The following is a 17888-nucleotide window of genomic DNA, read 5'->3' on the forward strand; positions in this document are numbered from 1 at the left end:
GCTCGGGGCAATCTCCACAACCTAATTGGAGACCCCGAAGCTTGCCCGGAGCTTTACACCACAATGATTGAGCTCCGAGACACCACCAAGCTTCTAGGACGCCAAAGCATCCACGAAGAACAATATCTAGGGTACTAAGTACCAAAGGTAATAAGCTTCTCAAACTTCACTTCCACGTATCACCGTGGAAAACTCAAACCGATGCAACTAATGCAATGGCAAGAACACACGAAGTGGACAAGTCCCTCACACTGAAATCCCTCCACAACAATAAAAGCTATGGAGAAATATAAGAGGAAGAACAAGGAGCTCACAAATAACTCCAAGACCTAGATCCAAGGGGTTCCCCTCACATAGAGGAGAAAGTGATTGGTGGAGATATGGATCTAGATCTCCTCTCTCTTTTGCCTCAAGAACAAGCAAGAATCATTGGAGGATTGAGAGTAAGCAAGCTCTAAGAAGGTCAACAATGGGGGTAGAACACGAGCTCAACGGATAAGAAAACACCAAGGGGGAAGAAGGACCCCTTTATATAGTGGGGGAAAGAATCAGACTGTTAGCCCCACTTACAACCCGAGCACAGCGGTACTACCGCTGCCCCCAGCGGTACTACCGCTCAGGGAGGAGCGGTACTACCGCTAGAGAAAGTCTTCGCAAAAAGTCCGACGGAGAACAACCGCTCAGAGAGAGGTACTACCGCCTCGAAGTGGTACTACCGCCCACCCGGAGTGGTACTACCGCTGCCCCTGGCGGTACTACCGCTTGGCCCCTCGCGGTACTACCGCTCGCCATTGAAACGGCCTTAACTTTCGCATACGGAGTCCGAATTCAACGAAACCAAGTTTGTTGGAAAGCTGGCGATATGGGCTAACACAATCTTGATAGAAATATTAATAATAAGCAAGTGAGAAAATACCCATAATAAAATGGTGAGAACCCTTCCTCGAATAAGACCGGTAAAAACTCCCAACATCGAAAACATCATAGAAGATGCATATGGACTCCGTTTTCGATGAACTCAAGCTTGTCATGAAGATGACCAGAAGCTCTCAAACTCACAAAGAGAAACACGAAACAAGAACCAAGAAGTATGATGCAAGGATGCAAATGGTTTGATCTCTCAACGAATGATACGATCAAGATACTCACTTGAGAGACCTTCTTGACAGTACGGCAATCTATCCTAAAACAAAAAACATATCAAGGGAAAACATATACCTTGCACCTCGTCCTCTTGAGCTAGATGACGATGATATTGGCTTCCTCAATATGGACCACCTTCTTGATTGCTTTGGCTTGATGAAGACTAGTTGATTGCTCCCCCATGCACAACATGGGTGAGCCGCTCTTCAGCATATATTCACAAGACCATTGCCACCACAATGGACGGCAAGCTTCAAGCATGATATCTTCGTGCTGATCCACTTGAACTTGCACACCACAATCTTGATGACGATCACCACTTGACGTCATCCTTCATGGGTTGTATGAGATCTTCCTCTAGACACAAGCCCATGGAAACACACCTAACCCCACATAGAACTCTCACGAAGACCATGGGTTAGTACACAAACACGTAATGAACAATGCTTACCATACCATGGGATCACTTGATCCCTCTCGGTACATCTTGTACGCTTTGTGTGTTGATCATCTTGATTTACTCTTTGTCTGAGATCTTGACCAACCTTGTGTCTCTATGAACATTCTTTGGATAATACCTTGAATACCTCCTTGGTCATCATATAAACTCCTTGAACCCAACAGATGGACTTCAAGAAGTGCCTATGGACAAATCCTATAAACAGAACTTAAGGCAACCATTAGTCCATAGGAATTGTCATCAACTACCAAAACCACATATGGAGAGATATGCTCTAACAGGTATGTTACTTGCGTGAGATTTGATCGTCGGTATCCCTATACCTATTTCAATCTCGTTACCGGCAAGTCTCTTTACTCGTTCCGTAATACAAGATCACGTGACTAACACATTAGCCACATTGTTTGCAAGGCTTATATGTGTTGTTGTATTACCGAGTGGGCCGCGAGATACCTCTTCGTCACACAGAGTGACAAATCCCAGTCTTGATCCATGCTAACTCAACAGACACCTTCGGAGATACCTGTAGAGCACCTTTATAGTCACCCAGTAACGTTGCGACGTTTGATACACACAAGGTATTCCTCCGGTGTCAGTGATTTACATGATCTCATGGTCATAGGAATGAATACTTGACACGCAGAAAACAATAGCAACAAAATGACACGATCACATGCTACGTTTATAGTTTGTGTCTTGTCCATCACATCATTCTCCTAATGATGTGATCCAGTCATCAAGTGACAACACTTGCATATGATCAGAAAACCTTAACCATCCTTAGTCAACTGGCTAGTCAACTAGAGGCTTACTAGGGGCATTGTTTTGTGTATATATCCACACATGCATTTATGTTTTCATTCAATACAATTATAGCATGGATAATAAACGATTATTTTGAAACAGAAAATATAATAATAACTATTTTATCATTGCCTCTAGGGCATATTTCCAACAATCCGATGACCGGCTAGCAGTGTGGCCATGTCCTTTAAGGCAGAGTGCACCAAAGCAAGGATCTGACGAGGAAGCAACTTGACGTTGTTGGCCGCCGAGGCAACAAGCCACAACACCAACCCACCGATGGGTCGCCGACCACACAACCCGATCCTTAGCGGCCCACCTGCCCGCCACACCACTGCACGGGGAGGCCATCTCAGGGGCCTCCGCCCCGGATCCAAGGATCTCCGTCCCAGATCGGGAGGAGCAGCACTGACACTGCCACCATAGCCCCATTGGGACGCCACGCCATCGTAGTCCCAATCTAGGCCGTTGTGAACCACAACCTCCCCGCATCACCCTATGACACACAAGAGGGAGGAGTGCCTTGATGAGACCCAACTAGAACAATGAGTCGTTTGTTGTCCCAATCTTTCACAGTACACGTAAATCAATGTCGGATTCTCGTAATAGCAAAAAATAAACAAACAAATAGAAGATCGGCTCTTCGGATCTAGCAGGGCGCAAGAAGACCAAAGTGCACAAATACCAGCATATAATCAGTCATAGATCAATTTCATGCCAAGCAACTCTCAGATCCCTCATGGATCAGCAAGCAAATATCTTAGGCGCAACCATAGCATTGCCTCTTTTGTAATTTTCCAACTTCCCCTATACGATCGACATCCTAGTCCTTTATAAAGTGCACGGAGACACAGGACAACAGAAAATAAAACATACTAAATCTTGATAGGATTCGTTACGTATCAAAACAAACTTACCAATCCAGCGACCGACATATACTCTATTCCAATTGAAACGCTCACGTCCAGACTCCAAAATACTCCTTCTAGTACTAGGACTATATAATTATAAGAAAACTATTAAAATATTCTGGCCACGCTGATCACTTGGCATGACATCCTCTTGATTACCAACTTGGAGGGGTTCTGAAGTTTGGAGTCAGTGTGTCTTTCTTTGGTTCAGCTGGTGGCACCTTCACGCAAATAGAACCAATGTAAAATGCAGATATAGTTTGTGTGATTGCATGTACAGAAGACTTGACGGAAGGATTTGGTCCGAGTATTCCCTTATCACATAAGCCTGGTGCAACATATTTCTGTACAATGTTTTCACATCCGGTCTCCCTTGTCTCTTGTATAACTTTCATTTTTGACGAAACAGAAATAAATACCTCACTAGACATGGCCCTATCATTCCCTCTCCCTCGAAAAGAAACCGTCCTCGGTTTCGGAACAGTCTTTGCAACCTTGCTCGGCAATGCAACATGTCCATCCACCTTGATTACGTTGTCAAACATTGGGCTCAGCACGCGTCGCTCCAAAATCCCAAAATGAATATGTATTCGTTCGACCTTCATGTGTAACATTTTGATCATATTGCCATGGTCTTCCTAATAACAAGTGGCATGCATCCATTGGTAGGACATCACAGATCACCATATCAATATAATCACCAACAGAAAATCTGACGCGCACCTTATGAGTAACCTTCAACTTTCCTGTATGATACATCCACTCGACATGGTGAGGTTGCGGGTGCTTCCATGCAGGCAACCCCAAAGCATCAACTGACCCTTTGCTGACTGCATTTGTGTAGCTTCCACCATCTATTATCAGCTTGCAATTGGTGTTGTTGATTTTATACTCGGACTGAAAAATATTCCATCACTATCCCTTATCCTCAATACGATCCTCTTGCACTCGTTGCACCATTAATGATGGGTATGCTTTCGCTGCTTCAAAAGTCATCAAAGTCCCTTTTTCATCATCTTAGGTTTTCTCACTAGAAGTGTTAGCATTTTTTTCTTCATCACTTGCAGACATGTATCCTTCTTCTGTGAGGAGCACTCTTCTTTCATTAGGACACTCAAACTTCTTATGTCCCCTACCACCACACTTGAAGCACACAATATCACTAATACGAGAGTTAGAAGCACGAGACGATTCAACCTTGGATTGAGATACTTCCTAGGTAGCTGGCTTAGAATCTGATTTGAAACCACTATTACCACCACCTTCTCGCTGGAAATTACGTCGCATGGAGTTTGATAAATTATCATGACTACCACGGCGCTTTACTTGCTGCTCCGCTCGAATGGCATGGTGTAATAAACCTTGTAATCCATTATATTCTACCATATCGACACGGTCTCGTATCTCTGATTTCAGACCATGCATGAACCGTGCCACTGTAGCCTCCTCTTGCTCCTCTACCCATGTCTGAATCAACAGTATTTTCATCTCCTTATAATACTCTTCAACAATAGAGTTACCTTGCGGAAGTTGTTGCAAGCATGTGTACAAGGTCCTAGTGAAGTGCTCCGGAACAAAGCGTCTCTTCATGATATTCTTCATCTAATTCCAAGACTCCGGACGCCCTCCCGCACGACATAGTTGGTTCCACCATATTAAAGCATAACCCGTGAACTCAATAGATGCAACACGAACCTTTTTCTCCTCGGTGTACCGCTGCCCATAAAAAATCTGATCCATGCGCATCTCCCACTCCAAATAATCATCCGGGTTATCTTTTCCACTGAATGGTGGTATAGAATTTTTTTATCCTGCCAATACCGTCATCCTCATAAGCATGATGCGCACGTTCATGTCCTCCCACGTGGCGCACGCCACCTCCACGATGATTATAAGGACGGTGTACATGCTCATAATAGCTACCAGCCCCCTCGGACTGATGATCTTGATGCTCACCATGGTTTTGAACCTGTTCTTCTACACGTTGTCCAGGTAATTGCCGATGACGTCTCGCGCAATGGACCCATCACTAGGCGGTCATCGTGGTCTTAATCGATGAATGACTTCAGTAAGATCAGCTAACTTTTTTCAAAGACTTTACTCGACCTTGTCGATGCGCCTCCCCACTCGATTCAGCACATAGTCACGAGTTGCCTGCAATCCTAGCACGATAGCCGGCGTAACACTCGGGTCATGGGTGGGCAAGGGCATCTCGTCCTCTACATCACCTTCATGTGCAGCGTGCACACTTGAATTTGAGTTCTCTGAATTCACCATGGTAGCAACTCAAATAGATCAACTTCAAAAACTAAAGAGAAAAGTTGTACCGTGATAAACCTTGCTCTGATACCACTTAATGAGACCCAACTAGAACAACGAGTCATTTTTTGTCCCAATCTTTCACGATACACGTAAATCAACGTCAAACCATGATGATTCTCGTAATAACAGAAAATAGACGAACAAATAGAAGATCGGCTCTTCGGATCCAGCAGGGCGCAAGAAGACCAAAGTGAAAAATACCAACGTCTTAAATCAATTTCACGTCAAGCAACTCTCAGATCCCGCATGGATCAGCAAGCAAATATATTAGGCGCAACCATAGCGTTGCCGTATTTTTTCAACCTCCCCTATATGATCGACGTCCTGGTCCTTTATAAAGTGCACGCAGGCACATGACAACAGAAAATAAAACGTACTCAATCCTGATAGGACTCGTTACGTATCAAAACAAACTTACCAAACCAGCGACCCACCTATACTCTATTCCAATTGAAACGCTCACGTACAGACTTCAAAAGATTCCTTCTAATACTAGGACTACATAATTATAAGAAAACTATTAAAATATTCCGGCCACGCTGATCACTTGGCATGACATCCTCTTGATTACCAACTTGGAGGGGTTCTCAAGTTTGGAGTCACCGTGTCTTTTTTTGGCTCAGCTGGTGGCACCTTCAGGCAAATAGAACCAATGTAAAATGAAGATATAGTTTGTGTGATTGTATGTACAGAAGACTTGACGGAAGGATTTGGTCCATTCCTTTATCACATAAGCCTGGTGCAACATATTTTTGTACAATGTTTTCACATCCAGTCTCCCTCGTATCGTGTATAACTTTCATTTTTGACGAAACAGAAATAAATACCGCACTAGACATGGCCATATCTATCATTCCTCCATCGCTGTCGCTGTCGTCGCACAAACAAGCTATGCCCAGCACCAACCACTGGCGGCGATGAAGGGGAGGGAGGGGGGAGAGGGGTGACCCGGCGGCTAGGGTTGGAGCCCCTCGGTCGCCTGCGCGGGGGGCGACGGAGGGCAAGGGAAAGGGGACATTTTTAACAGAAAGATAAATACTATCATTCTACGATTATAGGTCATACAACACATATGACAGTGAATCAGTCTCCTTCCATTATATCTATTCTACGCATACATGTACAACTCAGAATACCCAGCATAGTAAGGGGAGAATGAAATGCATATATTATAAGCACACCGCCGATGATCAAAGCCAGCTCACCACACCTCTGCTCCTTTTGTGGCACCAAGCAACATGGCAATTGCAGCAAGTGAAGCCTGCATGTGGGACCAAAAAGTTCAATCACAGTAAGTCCATGTTCCTCCCATGACTACTGTATTTTACAGGATCAATAATTCCTTCATCATTTATGTGTAGTGATATCAGTATCTTGCAGGATAAACTATTCCTTTATCGTTTCTGTGTAGCGACTAGCTAAATATGTGCATGAATGCTTGTATGTGTAGTGATATCAGTATCTTGCAGGATAAACTATTCCTTTATCGTTTCTGTGTAGCGACTAGCTAAATATGTGCATGAATGCTTGTATAGCTGTTAGTCGAGCAGCAATATTAATTTTGGGTCGATAATCTAAGACTATGTAATGAATGTTTGTATAGCTGTTGGTCTAGCAGCAATTTGAACTTTGGGTCGACAATCTAAGACTATGTACTTGTTTTCTCTTCCTCTTCTTCTTCTATATTAAACACATGCGGTTCTCCTGCATGGTTCAAAAAAAATATTAAAGCCTATTACTAAGTAGCTGCCAAACTATAATCAATGTCAAAATCCTTCTTTCATTCGGGACATTTCACTATTGAAAAAACAGAAACTACATAGCTGCATTCAGTATTTGACTTGGATTCCCTATTTAAAGGTAATGCCATATATCATATGCGCTACAGTTATAATGAAGCAACAGGATTCTACTATTGTATTTGTGGCTTGCATACATTATTTTGGATACCTGATACTCCAGCTACAGTCTGAAGTATCAGAAGAAAAAGAACCATGATATTAAGTTGTTCACCAGCCATGCAAGGAAAACTGGAAAGCACGTAGATGTAGCTGGCAGTAACTAGGAGACTGCAGATGATAGCAATGGTAGAAAGGACTTACAGCAATAGTACAAGCAACATATCCTGGTTTCTCCCTGTAGTCATGTACTCGGACGCAGATCAGAACAAAAGCTCCAACATACCACGGAATGGCAGCAAAGAAAAAGCCAATAATGAACCTTTTCCAAAAAGTAGAAGCAGCAGTTTCTCAGTATCCAATAAAAGTTTTCTGAGATGCAATGTAAAACAATTAATGTTCAAAAGAACTTACAGAAACCAACCCATGCCAAGGCCACAGCATGGAAGGCGTCGCATCCTCACAGGTCTTCCTTCAACAACAGGTATATAACCTAAGAAACAGCAGCATGTTAATGGTACAAACTAGGGTTCTACCGGCCCTCTGCCTTAGGTTATAAGGATAGGAGGGAGGTTGGAGGAGACGAGGGCGCCGCGGCCTGCGTGACGGCTCCGTCTCGGCGTAGGGAGGAGGCGGCGGCGAGTAAAGGAGGCGGTGGCTAGGGTTAGGGTTCCGGCTCCTCTGGGAGCCGGGCAATAGAATTGTCTTATTGCTTGATTCCCAAAAGAGCTGTTTACATCGGTTTATATAATCTCGATAACTTGGACTGTAAGATAACTAAGATAACTTGGGCTAAGCCCCTAATATTATTAAGATAACTGGACCAGTTTGGCTAACTGGGCCTCTGGTCATAACATTTCTCCCCGCCTGCGCAAACAGCTCGTCCTCGAGCTGGATGTCTAGAAAATGTTGGCGGAATTCCTTGAGCTGCTCCCAAGGTGCCTTCGGAGGGTTGAGCTAGTCCGAAGTACGTCGTGCATCAAGGCCTGGAATGTCGCCGGCGCATTGGAGAGACCGAAAAGCATCACCAAAAACTCGAAGTGATCGTGATGGTAGCCAGAATGCAAGTCCTTGCGGCTCTTCCCGGAGCTCCGCCATGACCGGTATAGGAAAATTGACCCTCGCCGTCGTGGCTATAAGAGCACGGTAATCGAGGCAGAAACGCCACAAACCAAGGAGCACCCGTAAAAGGTCGTCGTGCCGCTGCAGGAGATGAGCCAACAGGGGCGGCTCGGAGTCTGCTATGGCGGTCGACAGCTGAGAGGGAACTGCTGGAGAAGTGCCACCCTCGCCCTTCCACTGCACCATGCGCCCTTGACGCCAGAAAGTCATGGTCAGTGCGTCGAAGTCCCAAAGGATGGGTCCGAGCGTCCGCAAGAAGTCGACGCCGAGGATGAAGTCGTAGTCGCCCAAGTCGATGCCGACACACGTGATGGCGAAGGACTCGTCGCCGATGAGGATGGGAACCTGCTGCGCAATTCCGTGGCAGCGGAGACGGTCGCCATTAGCCACGACAACTCGGAGCTGCTCGCCACCCGTCGGCTTGAGGGCCAGACGATGCATGGTAGACGCGGGCAGGAAGTTGTGTGTAGAGCCCGTGTCCAGGAGAGCTAAGAGGCGCTCCCCATTAACCGTCACTCGCAACAGCATCGTTGTTTCCGTTCGTATGCCGGCAAGGGCATGCAGGGAGACCACGAGAGCGGTGGCTGACGCCGGGGCTGCCGCCTCGGCAAGCTCGGAGGGAGCTGTATCCTCCGCGACATAGTCATCCGCCTCCAGATAGAAGAGGCGCGGGCAGACGTGGCCTGGCACGTAGGGCTCATCACAGTTGAAACATAACCCCTGGCGACGACGCTCCTTTTGTTCGGCCGGGGTTAGCCGACGGAACGGTCGAGTTGCTGTTGTGGCGGGCGTCCCTGTCGCCGGTTGGGCAGGCCGGCTGGGTGCAGACATAGCCGGCTGAGGGGGTGGGCGAGGTGCCTGGGCCGGGAACGCCTGCTGCATAGCCACCGCCCGCTGCTCGAACGCGCGGGCATAGTACATGGCCATCTGGATGTCCTGTGGTCCGCGCATCTCGACGTCCACACGGATGTGGTCGGGGAGGCCCCCGACGAAGAGCTCGGCCCGCTGGTGAGTCGTCACGCCAGGCACGTGACACGCCAGGGCCTGGAAGCGGTCGGCGAAGTCCTGCACCGTGGAGGTGAAGGGTAGGCGGCCAAGCTCCGCCAATCGGCTCCCTTGGATCGGAGGCCCGAAGCGTAGGAGGCAGAGCTCGCGGAAACGCTCCCATGGAGGCATGCCGCCCTTGTCCTGTTCGAGAGCGTAATACCACGTCTGTGCGGCACCTCGGAGGTGATATGAAGCGAGCCAGGTGCGATCCGACACTTGCGTCCGTTGCCCCCGAAAAAACTGGTCACATTGGTTGAGCCAACTCAGGGGGTCCTCCGTGCCGTCATAGGTGGCGAAGTCCAGTTTGGCGAAGCGCGGCGGCATGTGGGTAGGGCCGCCCTGGCGGTACGGCTCGTCGGAGCGGAGTAGTGCAGGGGTCGGTGCCGGGTACCCGTTGGGGCCGGCGAAGCTGAAGGGCCCGCCGTACTGCGGGGGTGGCGCCTGGATGTGCGGCGGCGCCGAGGCCGTCGTGTACACCGGCTGTGACGACTCGGTCACCCAGGCCGGTAGCGGCGATGGCGGGGGGGAAACCGGAGCTGGTGGATCGGCACCCCCGGCGCAGAGGTAGGGCGCGGCCTGGAGGTGGTTTGTGGCGGCGGCGGCAGCTGCAGGGTCGGCTGCAGCGGCCCGGCCGAGGGTGGCGGAGACAGCTACAGTGTTGGCTGCAGCGGCCAGGCGAGCGCGGCGGTTGCGCCAGCAACGGCTGCTGCCAGGGCGGCCAGGACGGGCCGACGCTGGCTGGTGGTGGTGCGGCTGGCTGCGCCCCGTAGGGCGCGGCCAGGTATAGCCGGATGCCCTGGACGGCAGTAGCCAGGTCGCGGATCGTGCCGGTCAGCTCCTCCAGGGTGAGGACGGCCGGAGGCGGCGCGGCAGAAGAGGCCGACGCAGGCTGGTGCGGCCCGCCGGCCGTGGAGATCATCGGAGTGGTGGTGGGGGACGACGACGCAGCGGTGGAGACGGGCGGCGGTGATGACATGATCGAACCAGAGCCTCGTGATACCAAACTGGTAGAAACTAGGGTTCTACCGGCCCTCTGCCTTAGGTTATAAGGATAGGAGGGAGGTTGGAGGAGACGAGGGCGCCGCAGCCTGCGCGACGGCGCCGTCTCGGCGTAGGGAGGAGGCGGTGGCTAGGGTTAGGGTTCCGGCTCCTCTGGGAGCCAGGCAATAGAATTGTCTTATTGCTTGATTCCCAAAAGAGTTGTTTACATCGGTTTATATAATCTCGATAACTTGGACTCTAAGATAACTAAGATAACTTGGGCTAAGCCCCTAATATTATTAAGATAACTGGGCCAGTTTGGCTAACTGGGCCTCTGGTCATAACAGTTAACATGTGTAAGCTAAGTTAGGACAAAGTTCAAATTTAATTTTGTTCGTTTCATTTCTTCCTCAAAGGAAACTGCATATATGAATTTGAGGCTTTCATAAAATTCTTAATTGTACTGCTTTGCCAAATTATGTTGAATCATGTTTTTGCACAACATATATCAGAGTATCAGACAATAGCACAACCAGGTTCCTTCGTAAACTTCACTTTGATCTACAGAAACCCATTTACTGCATAACTATTTCTTAGTTGATCTATTTGTATGTTCTTGTATGCTAATTTCTTTTCCAACTAATTGCAAGTCTTAAGGGCATTGGATTGCAAAGGCCTACATAATTCGTTTTTCTCTATTAGCCTCCAAAGCTTCTTCGAAGACATGGCTAATATCATCAACTGCAATTAGAAAAGTAGTGATGATGAAAAGACTGGATCCTCCAGAAATTGTCACAATCTTGAGCACTGTGTGTCTCACACACCAGCAAACCGGCAGCCTGGAGTGAGTAGTGACTCTCCAAAGTGAGATTAAAATTAATTTATGTTGAGAGTCATTAACTGGAACGAAATGGCACATGAAGCCTAAAATTTGGGTATATGCCTGGTTACCCCACAAGAGCAGAACCCTAGATTCAAGTATCTAAGGAGTGAGGAATAAGAAACACCTAATACTTGAATCTAGGGCTCTGCCCTTATACTAAATGAACGACATAAGAGAAATTCTCCAGCAACAACAGAAGGCAGCACTGCTAATCCGGATCATTCCCATGATATGCATCAGCAGAGAAGCACATGACATGAACGGATCGCGCGACAAGGGTTTCAACCGTACCTTGCACGGCCTGGTAGCCCTGGGCGTAGTAGGGCGCGGCGGGCGAAAAAGGCTGCAGAGGAGGGTAGACCGCGTATGACGGCGGAGGCGGCGGCGGGTAGTTTCGAAACCCATGCGGCGGAGCAGGCTGGGGGAACCCGACCGCCGGCTGCGGGAACTCGGCGGAGGCGGACGGGGCCCCGAAGGTGCCGTACTGGTGCTGCTGCTGATGATGATGAGGATGGTACGGCGGCGCCGACGGCGGGAACCCGGAAGCGGAGGCGGGGGCGCCCTTGCCGTCTGTGCCGGGCATCTCGCCGCCCATGGCGCGGGCGGTGGGGAGGGTTTGCTCGGGCGTTGCGTTGGGGAATCGGGACGCGGGAGAGACGGAGGCAACTCACCAGTGGGTGTCTTTGCTTGGGTGTTTGTTAACGATGGCGTTTGCACAGCCTGTGAGGCTCGCTGTCAAACCAAATCGGAATTTGTTTCACAACTCAACGCGCTAATTTAGTAACCCTGCACGGTTTTCGTTGGCGAAATGGGAATCGTTTCCCACCCGCGCGCGCCGGCCCAACCAACGCGCCGGTCGCCCCTGGCGCGCGGGTCCTTGCAACATTTTTCTCATCCGCACGTTTCTTCGCTCAATGAATGCAACATTTTTCGTTTAAATATGTTGCAACTTTCGTCATTTTTGCTGCAAGCGTTTTTTACTATATTTTGTTTCAGTAAAAAAGCTGCATATACGTTTGGTATCAACTCTAGTTTGTCGGATTTACAATCGATGCTTTTTACTTTTTGCTACAACCGGCATCATGTTTTACTGCAACCGTTCACTAAAAAGTTGCATACACGTCACGTAAATTTTTGTTACAACCGATGTTTGACTTTTGCTACCACGTACCATCAGCTTTGTTTTTTGTTACGATCACGTAGATATTTTTTTTGCTATAAATTTTATTTTTTGTTGTAACCGTTAAAAAAATTGTTGCATCGAATCAAAATTTTGCTGCATAGAGAAGAAAATGTTGCATGCGGATTCAACGGTGCGGACGACGCGGGGTTGGTGGATCCTGTGGCCCGCGCACGCCGACCGAAAATCTAGGCAGGCGCCAGCGCGCAGATCACTCCCGTGGCAAAATCGTTTCTCGCGACAGGCAGTAGTGGCTGTCTGTAAAAATGACGTGTCGGGTTTCTGTTTCGAGAGAAATCTTAAATTCTGCCACCACATAAAAACGTGTTGCTCGTCTTGGCTGCCAAGCAATCAGACCGTACTGGCGTGTTCAGATCGTTGGCAACGTGTTTCTTCTCGGCTCAGCTTAGTTACAAAAGACAGTGGTACTGAACTTTGGGGCATGCGCTTTCTGCTTGAATGGCGTCATCACACCCAAACGAGCCTTTTGGTCTAAAAATAAAGGAACTAAATACGAGTAGTACACGATATCTTCACGATATTAATATGCTGTGAGAACTGAGAAAACAAGCTGTCGCAGTTTGCTATTGTTCGTGAAGTGGCACGATATTTGCATTGAAGAGGTGAGGTGAGATGAACGGACAAGCAAACGCAAACTGCCTTCTTCAAGTTGACATATCAATGATCAGACGGTAGTGAGTGTCAAACAGGGCCAGAGGCCGCATCGGCCAATGACTAATTATTTCCTCCCAATGTTGCAGCGAACGAGCTATTTAATGTACAACGCAGCCGCAAGCCCTTTCGATCCGATCCTGATTTCACAACAGCCACTTGCAAAGCTGCTTCAGCTGGAACAAGCTCAGACCTTCGATGGTGGATCCTGGAAACCGCAAACCATATTGGCGGGTACAGCAACGTCGATCATCTTTGGGTAAGACAGGTTCAGATCTGCCCAAGTAGAGAGAAAGGAAACCATCAACTCATCTTCCGGCTAAGAAATTGATTGAAATTAGGAGTGGATCAGTTCGATCCGGTAAGGGTGAAACTGTCTTTGTGAGCTTGAGTGAACAGTTAAATCGTTTTTTTAAATCTGATTTTATTAGCAAACATTTACAAATGTTTTCACTACTTGTAAAGTTTAATCCCAAAATTACATTTGTGCTTTCATAAAAAAAAATACATTTGTGGAAGACATGGAAAGAAAACAAAATCAATGCTTTTGAAAATGACACTTTTGGAGCATCGGTTTTGATATTTTGACACGTTTTCCACAAATGCCATCCGATGTTGAAACTTTGCAAGCAATGAAAACATTTTTCTATGTTTGCTACAAAAATAATTCAGATGTTTTTTTTCTTTTTTCCCGACTGTACTATTCCATGATCTCGAGCGCAGTTTAACCGCGTCCAAGGGTAAGGGGGCATTATCAGAAACGAACACAGGTATTCATGTATTCGACAGGCAGGTACTTACTTTCCATGATCGTCTTGAAAGTTTCCTGCAAGCAGATCATGCAAGACATAGTTAGGAACGAACTGACACCTTTTATGGGGTAAACAATAAAGAATTTTAGCCTAATTAGCCGGTACCTTATCTTTTGATAGTCGGGCATTATAAGTAACCTCCTCTTCAACAGTAGTTACCTGCAGATAGTATATTAACTCAAGCAACTAGCAACTTGAAAGCCAAAATTTAAGATGCTCAGTAAGCCACTTACCGTGAAACCTTTGTAGTCATGAGCAGGATAAAGCAGGGTATCCTTTGGCAACGTGAAAATCTGTTAAGGAATAGAGTTTTCAGTTAGTTTAATCCATTGGGCAGTGTGCATCCATTTGGTTGGTGCAGAGGCTGGTAGATCAATAAAAGTCTTTTTGCATAAGTTAGTTATAAATAGATGCATTATGTTGCAGTTTTGTTTGTATGACACCAATACAAGATTTTCATGTAGTACTTGCCTGTGAATGCACTGATTGGTACAGCTGATCGGAGCTTCCTCCCTGGAATAAAAACAAACTATCAATACAAAAGAAATTACCTTTGGCCATATCAGAATTTTCTCTAAAATTCAAACATCCAGTGCAAGCTGAACTTATGTCTGAATCACAGGCTACTGCTACTATGGAGCATAACAGACAATGAATTTCAATGCCTAAAAACTAGTCTTTAGCTCCAAAACACCATTAATACTTCTCCATATGAAGTGTTTCCTTCAGATATAGTTTTCCTGTTTATTCTAGCTTTTCCATAAGATATGCCTTTCCTGTTTTCCAGATCATGAAGAAGTGAGCGTGGTCACAATATTACCTGGAAGTCTGTCCTTCCGCATGCACGTATAATTAAGGCATCCCCAGTGAAAGCCATCCTTGGTGAGGGTTGACCATCACTATCACCTGTTACATAAGTCATACAGCCAGCAGTATGGCCAGGAGTAGCTCGCACCTGGGAAGAATTTCAATGTTTCTGCTATTAGAAATTTCATCATATCTACAGATACTAATAGCTTTGATCAGCTAGTATTATGAGAACATTGCCCTCCTGAAAGACAAACCACAACATAAATGATTTGACTGCTGCTCTTCCCAGCACTTGATTGCACATTTTGCTTATAATTTAAAAGCTTTGGATATGTCACATTTTCTACAAACAAAATGTAATTCGTTTTTGTATAAGTTCAACCTATAATATTGCACTCTCTTCTAATTTTTACTGCAGGTAGAACAGTAGATCGTCTTGCTCGTATAAGAAAATGGCATAGTTAAATAATGAATTCTGTAAGATGAAACCCTGTGAGATCAAGCTGCACTATCTTAGTCTCAACCTTGTTTGTTTAGTTTGGCTCCTTAGTTTTCATACTTTGGCACTCCCTCTGTAACTTAATGTAAGACGTTTTTGCAGTTTATAGAGATAGTAGTTTTTGTGGCCAGCTTCGCTGTTTTTTTAGGTCATTTAGGATGTGATTTTTGTAAGCATGGTGACCTTTGCAAGGAGCTTCTTAAAGACAAACAAGCAGAAGAACTCAGTGTTTTCTGTAGTTCAGATTAGCTGTTTACACTGGAGACACCGGTGCTAGTATTGCGGCATACAGAAGCTGTAATTTATAGCACATCCTAACTACTAGATGAAAGAAGGAGGCGAAACAAAATAGCATATTAAAATGGTTCTCTACCTCAAGGAAAAGCTTCCCAAAGTATATTTTGTCCCCGTGCTCAACAGAATGGTCGGCTTTTGCTCCACTAGCTTTTGAAATAACAGACTTGGCTCCTGGTAGCTTAGTCTGCCAGTACATTCCATCAGCTGAGCATGTATTACCAAAGAAAACAAAATGTTGAAACTGCTAGAGAAGTTGAATAAAACATCTGGAGAAGTCCAGAAGTGCTTACTTTTATTAGTCCTGTTCCAGTGACGTGATCAGCATGCACATGAGTATTCATCGCATAGATGAGTTTCAAGCCTAATTCCTTGATAAGGTTGAGATCTCTATCAACTGTTCTGTCAACAGGGTCAATCAACTGGTGGCAAAATACAAAGTCAGGGAGGAGATTGAAAAGGTGCACACAGCCATAGCTCAAAATCCAGTCCAACCAAAATTACTCCTAATATAACATGACCCAATCCAGGCAAGGGAGTTGCGCTCACCACGGCGGGCTTCTCGGGGTCTCCGACGTCGGCGAGGAGGTAGGTGTAGGTGGAGCTCTCCTTCTCGAACAGCTGCCTGAAGAGGAGCCTCCTGTCCGCGCAAGCGCCGGTGCCGTACGCCGCCATTGCGAGGGCCGGCGGCGGGGAGATCGGGCGTGGAGCGCAGCAGGCGGCGGCGACCTTGGGCGCTGAGGGCGACCTGGCTGCAGCTGCCAGCTGCGGGATCAGGTGGCGGTATAAGCGGAGCGGCACCATTTGGGTGGTGTATTATATAGGGAAACGGCGATGGTGCGGGAGTGGATGGGAGAAACGGCGGCAACGCAAGGCTGGCTTGGTTCTTATCGCGCGGGTTTGGACGGCGTCGCCCGCGGCGTGGACCTCGCGGTGGTTCGGCGAGGGCTTCTATGGATTTTTTATATATATAATATATAAAGAAGTCGCGGCGAGGCGATGGGCGCGATGGCGTGAAGAGATCGGCGACGAGGTGCCCGCTAGGTAGCCGGTGGCGGTAGGGATGGGAGGACGGATGATGGGGTTGCGGAGGTGGAGATGCCGGATCCCGGGTACTACATGATTTGGGGCGCACTTGTTTTGGTTCAGGTATCGAACTCGCACACGGCATTTTCAGAAACAAACCAAGTAGTACCGGCAGTCTCTAAGATTTCGAACTTGGACTCGATTGGTGTTCAGTATGCAGCAGTTTTAGTGTGTAATGGAATGTACATAAAGAGGTGCTTGGTACTACTAAGCTTTCGTTTGTCTGCAACTTTGTTTCGCACCAGGGAGCATCCGACAAATCACAAACCCTGCCCTCAAGTTTGTGACTTCTATTAAAAAGAGTTTGTGATGTATGACCTCATTCGTTACGCATAGCGCCTTGTGTAGTTAAATACTGGTACCAGTACTACTATCGATGAAGTGCTCGCGTGAGCCGCGTGCACATTTGGCTCTACGAACAAAGTTTTTCACTGTCCAATTAATCAGCAACATCTTGGTAGACTCGCACGATGGCATGCGTTCTTGTCAGAGACAAACTAGCCACGTCCTGACGCACCTCCGTAGGTGCATACCAGCAACTAAAGGGTTTGATTACGGTTGCAAACCTTTTTTCTTAATGCCAGCATAAGAGCTGTCAAATTCATATCAGAAGAAGGCATTACAAAAAACCCTTCAAAGGTGCAAGTGCTAGAAAAGAAGAAATAAAAATTGGACTGCTCAGTTTATTGTGGAAAACCGGGCAAAAACCATAGCAACGTCTAGCTAGACTAGACCTAGATGCTGCGGGCATTCCTTGAATATTACCTTGGACTACCTTGGGTCTTGCTACTCCTTATTCCTTCATCCATCATGATTGCACCCAAAATTTAAAAAATTTAGCACACAAAACTCAACAAAAAACTCATGAGATCCGTTAGTATAATAGGTAAATCATAAACTTTAGGTACTGTTATAAATTGATTTATTATTATTATTGCATGAGGTACTGTATTCTAAATTCTTG

The 17888-nt window shown here is 46.8% G+C and overlaps 2 protein-coding genes across 2 annotated transcripts; both read right to left on the reverse strand.

Moving 5' to 3' along the window:
• Positions 1–6657: 6657 nt before the first annotated feature.
• Positions 6658–12273, reverse strand: LOC123444056 (60S ribosomal protein L18a-like protein). The gene is made up of 4 exons (XM_045120660.1): positions 11863–12273; positions 7953–8031; positions 7743–7860; positions 6658–6901 (listed from the first exon to the last, which is right to left on the reverse strand). The coding sequence occupies exons 1-4, from the start codon at positions 12164–12166 to the stop codon at positions 6842–6844; spliced, it is 561 nt and encodes a 186-aa protein (XP_044976595.1). The 5' UTR covers positions 12167–12273; the 3' UTR covers positions 6658–6841.
• A 1122-nt stretch (positions 12274–13395) lies between these two features.
• Positions 13396–16995, reverse strand: LOC123444057 (persulfide dioxygenase ETHE1 homolog, mitochondrial-like). Its single transcript, XM_045120661.1, has 9 exons — positions 16388–16995; positions 16132–16260; positions 15918–16025; positions 15056–15190; positions 14707–14748; positions 14469–14528; positions 14341–14394; positions 14225–14249; positions 13396–13699 (listed from the first exon to the last, which is right to left on the reverse strand). Exons 1-9 carry the CDS (start codon positions 16640–16642, stop codon positions 13611–13613), a joined length of 897 nt encoding a protein of 298 aa, XP_044976596.1. The 5' UTR covers positions 16643–16995; the 3' UTR covers positions 13396–13610.
• Between the last annotated feature and the right edge of the window lie 893 nt (positions 16996–17888).

Source organism: Hordeum vulgare, chromosome 3H, assembly GCF_904849725.1.
Source record: "Hordeum vulgare subsp. vulgare chromosome 3H, MorexV3_pseudomolecules_assembly, whole genome shotgun sequence".
Classification (NCBI taxonomy): domain Eukaryota; kingdom Viridiplantae; phylum Streptophyta; class Magnoliopsida; order Poales; family Poaceae; genus Hordeum; species Hordeum vulgare.

Excerpts from the sequence above, each read along its gene's own strand:
- LOC123444056 (XM_045120660.1), bottom strand. The coding sequence starts at position 12,166 with ATGGGCGGCGAGATGCCCGGCACAGACGGCAAGGGCGCCCCCGCCTCC. Across the intron at positions 8,032-11,862 it reads GGGCTACCAGGCCGTGCAAG|GTTATATACCTGTTGTTGAA; the intron begins GTACGGTTGAAA and ends GCTGTTTCTTAG. Across the intron at positions 7,861-7,952 it reads CTTGGCATGGGTTGGTTTCT|GTTCATTATTGGCTTTTTCT; the intron begins GTAAGTTCTTTT and ends TTTTTGGAAAAG.
- LOC123444057 (XM_045120661.1), bottom strand. The coding sequence starts at position 16,642 with ATGGTGCCGCTCCGCTTATACCGCCACCTGATCCCGCAGCTGGCAGCT. Across the intron at positions 16,026-16,131 it reads CTGGAACAGGACTAATAAAA|ACTAAGCTACCAGGAGCCAA; the intron begins GTAAGCACTTCT and ends ATGTACTGGCAG. Across the intron at positions 14,749-15,055 it reads GCGGAAGGACAGACTTCCAG|GGAGGAAGCTCCGATCAGCT; the intron begins GTAATATTGTGA and ends TTTTTATTCCAG.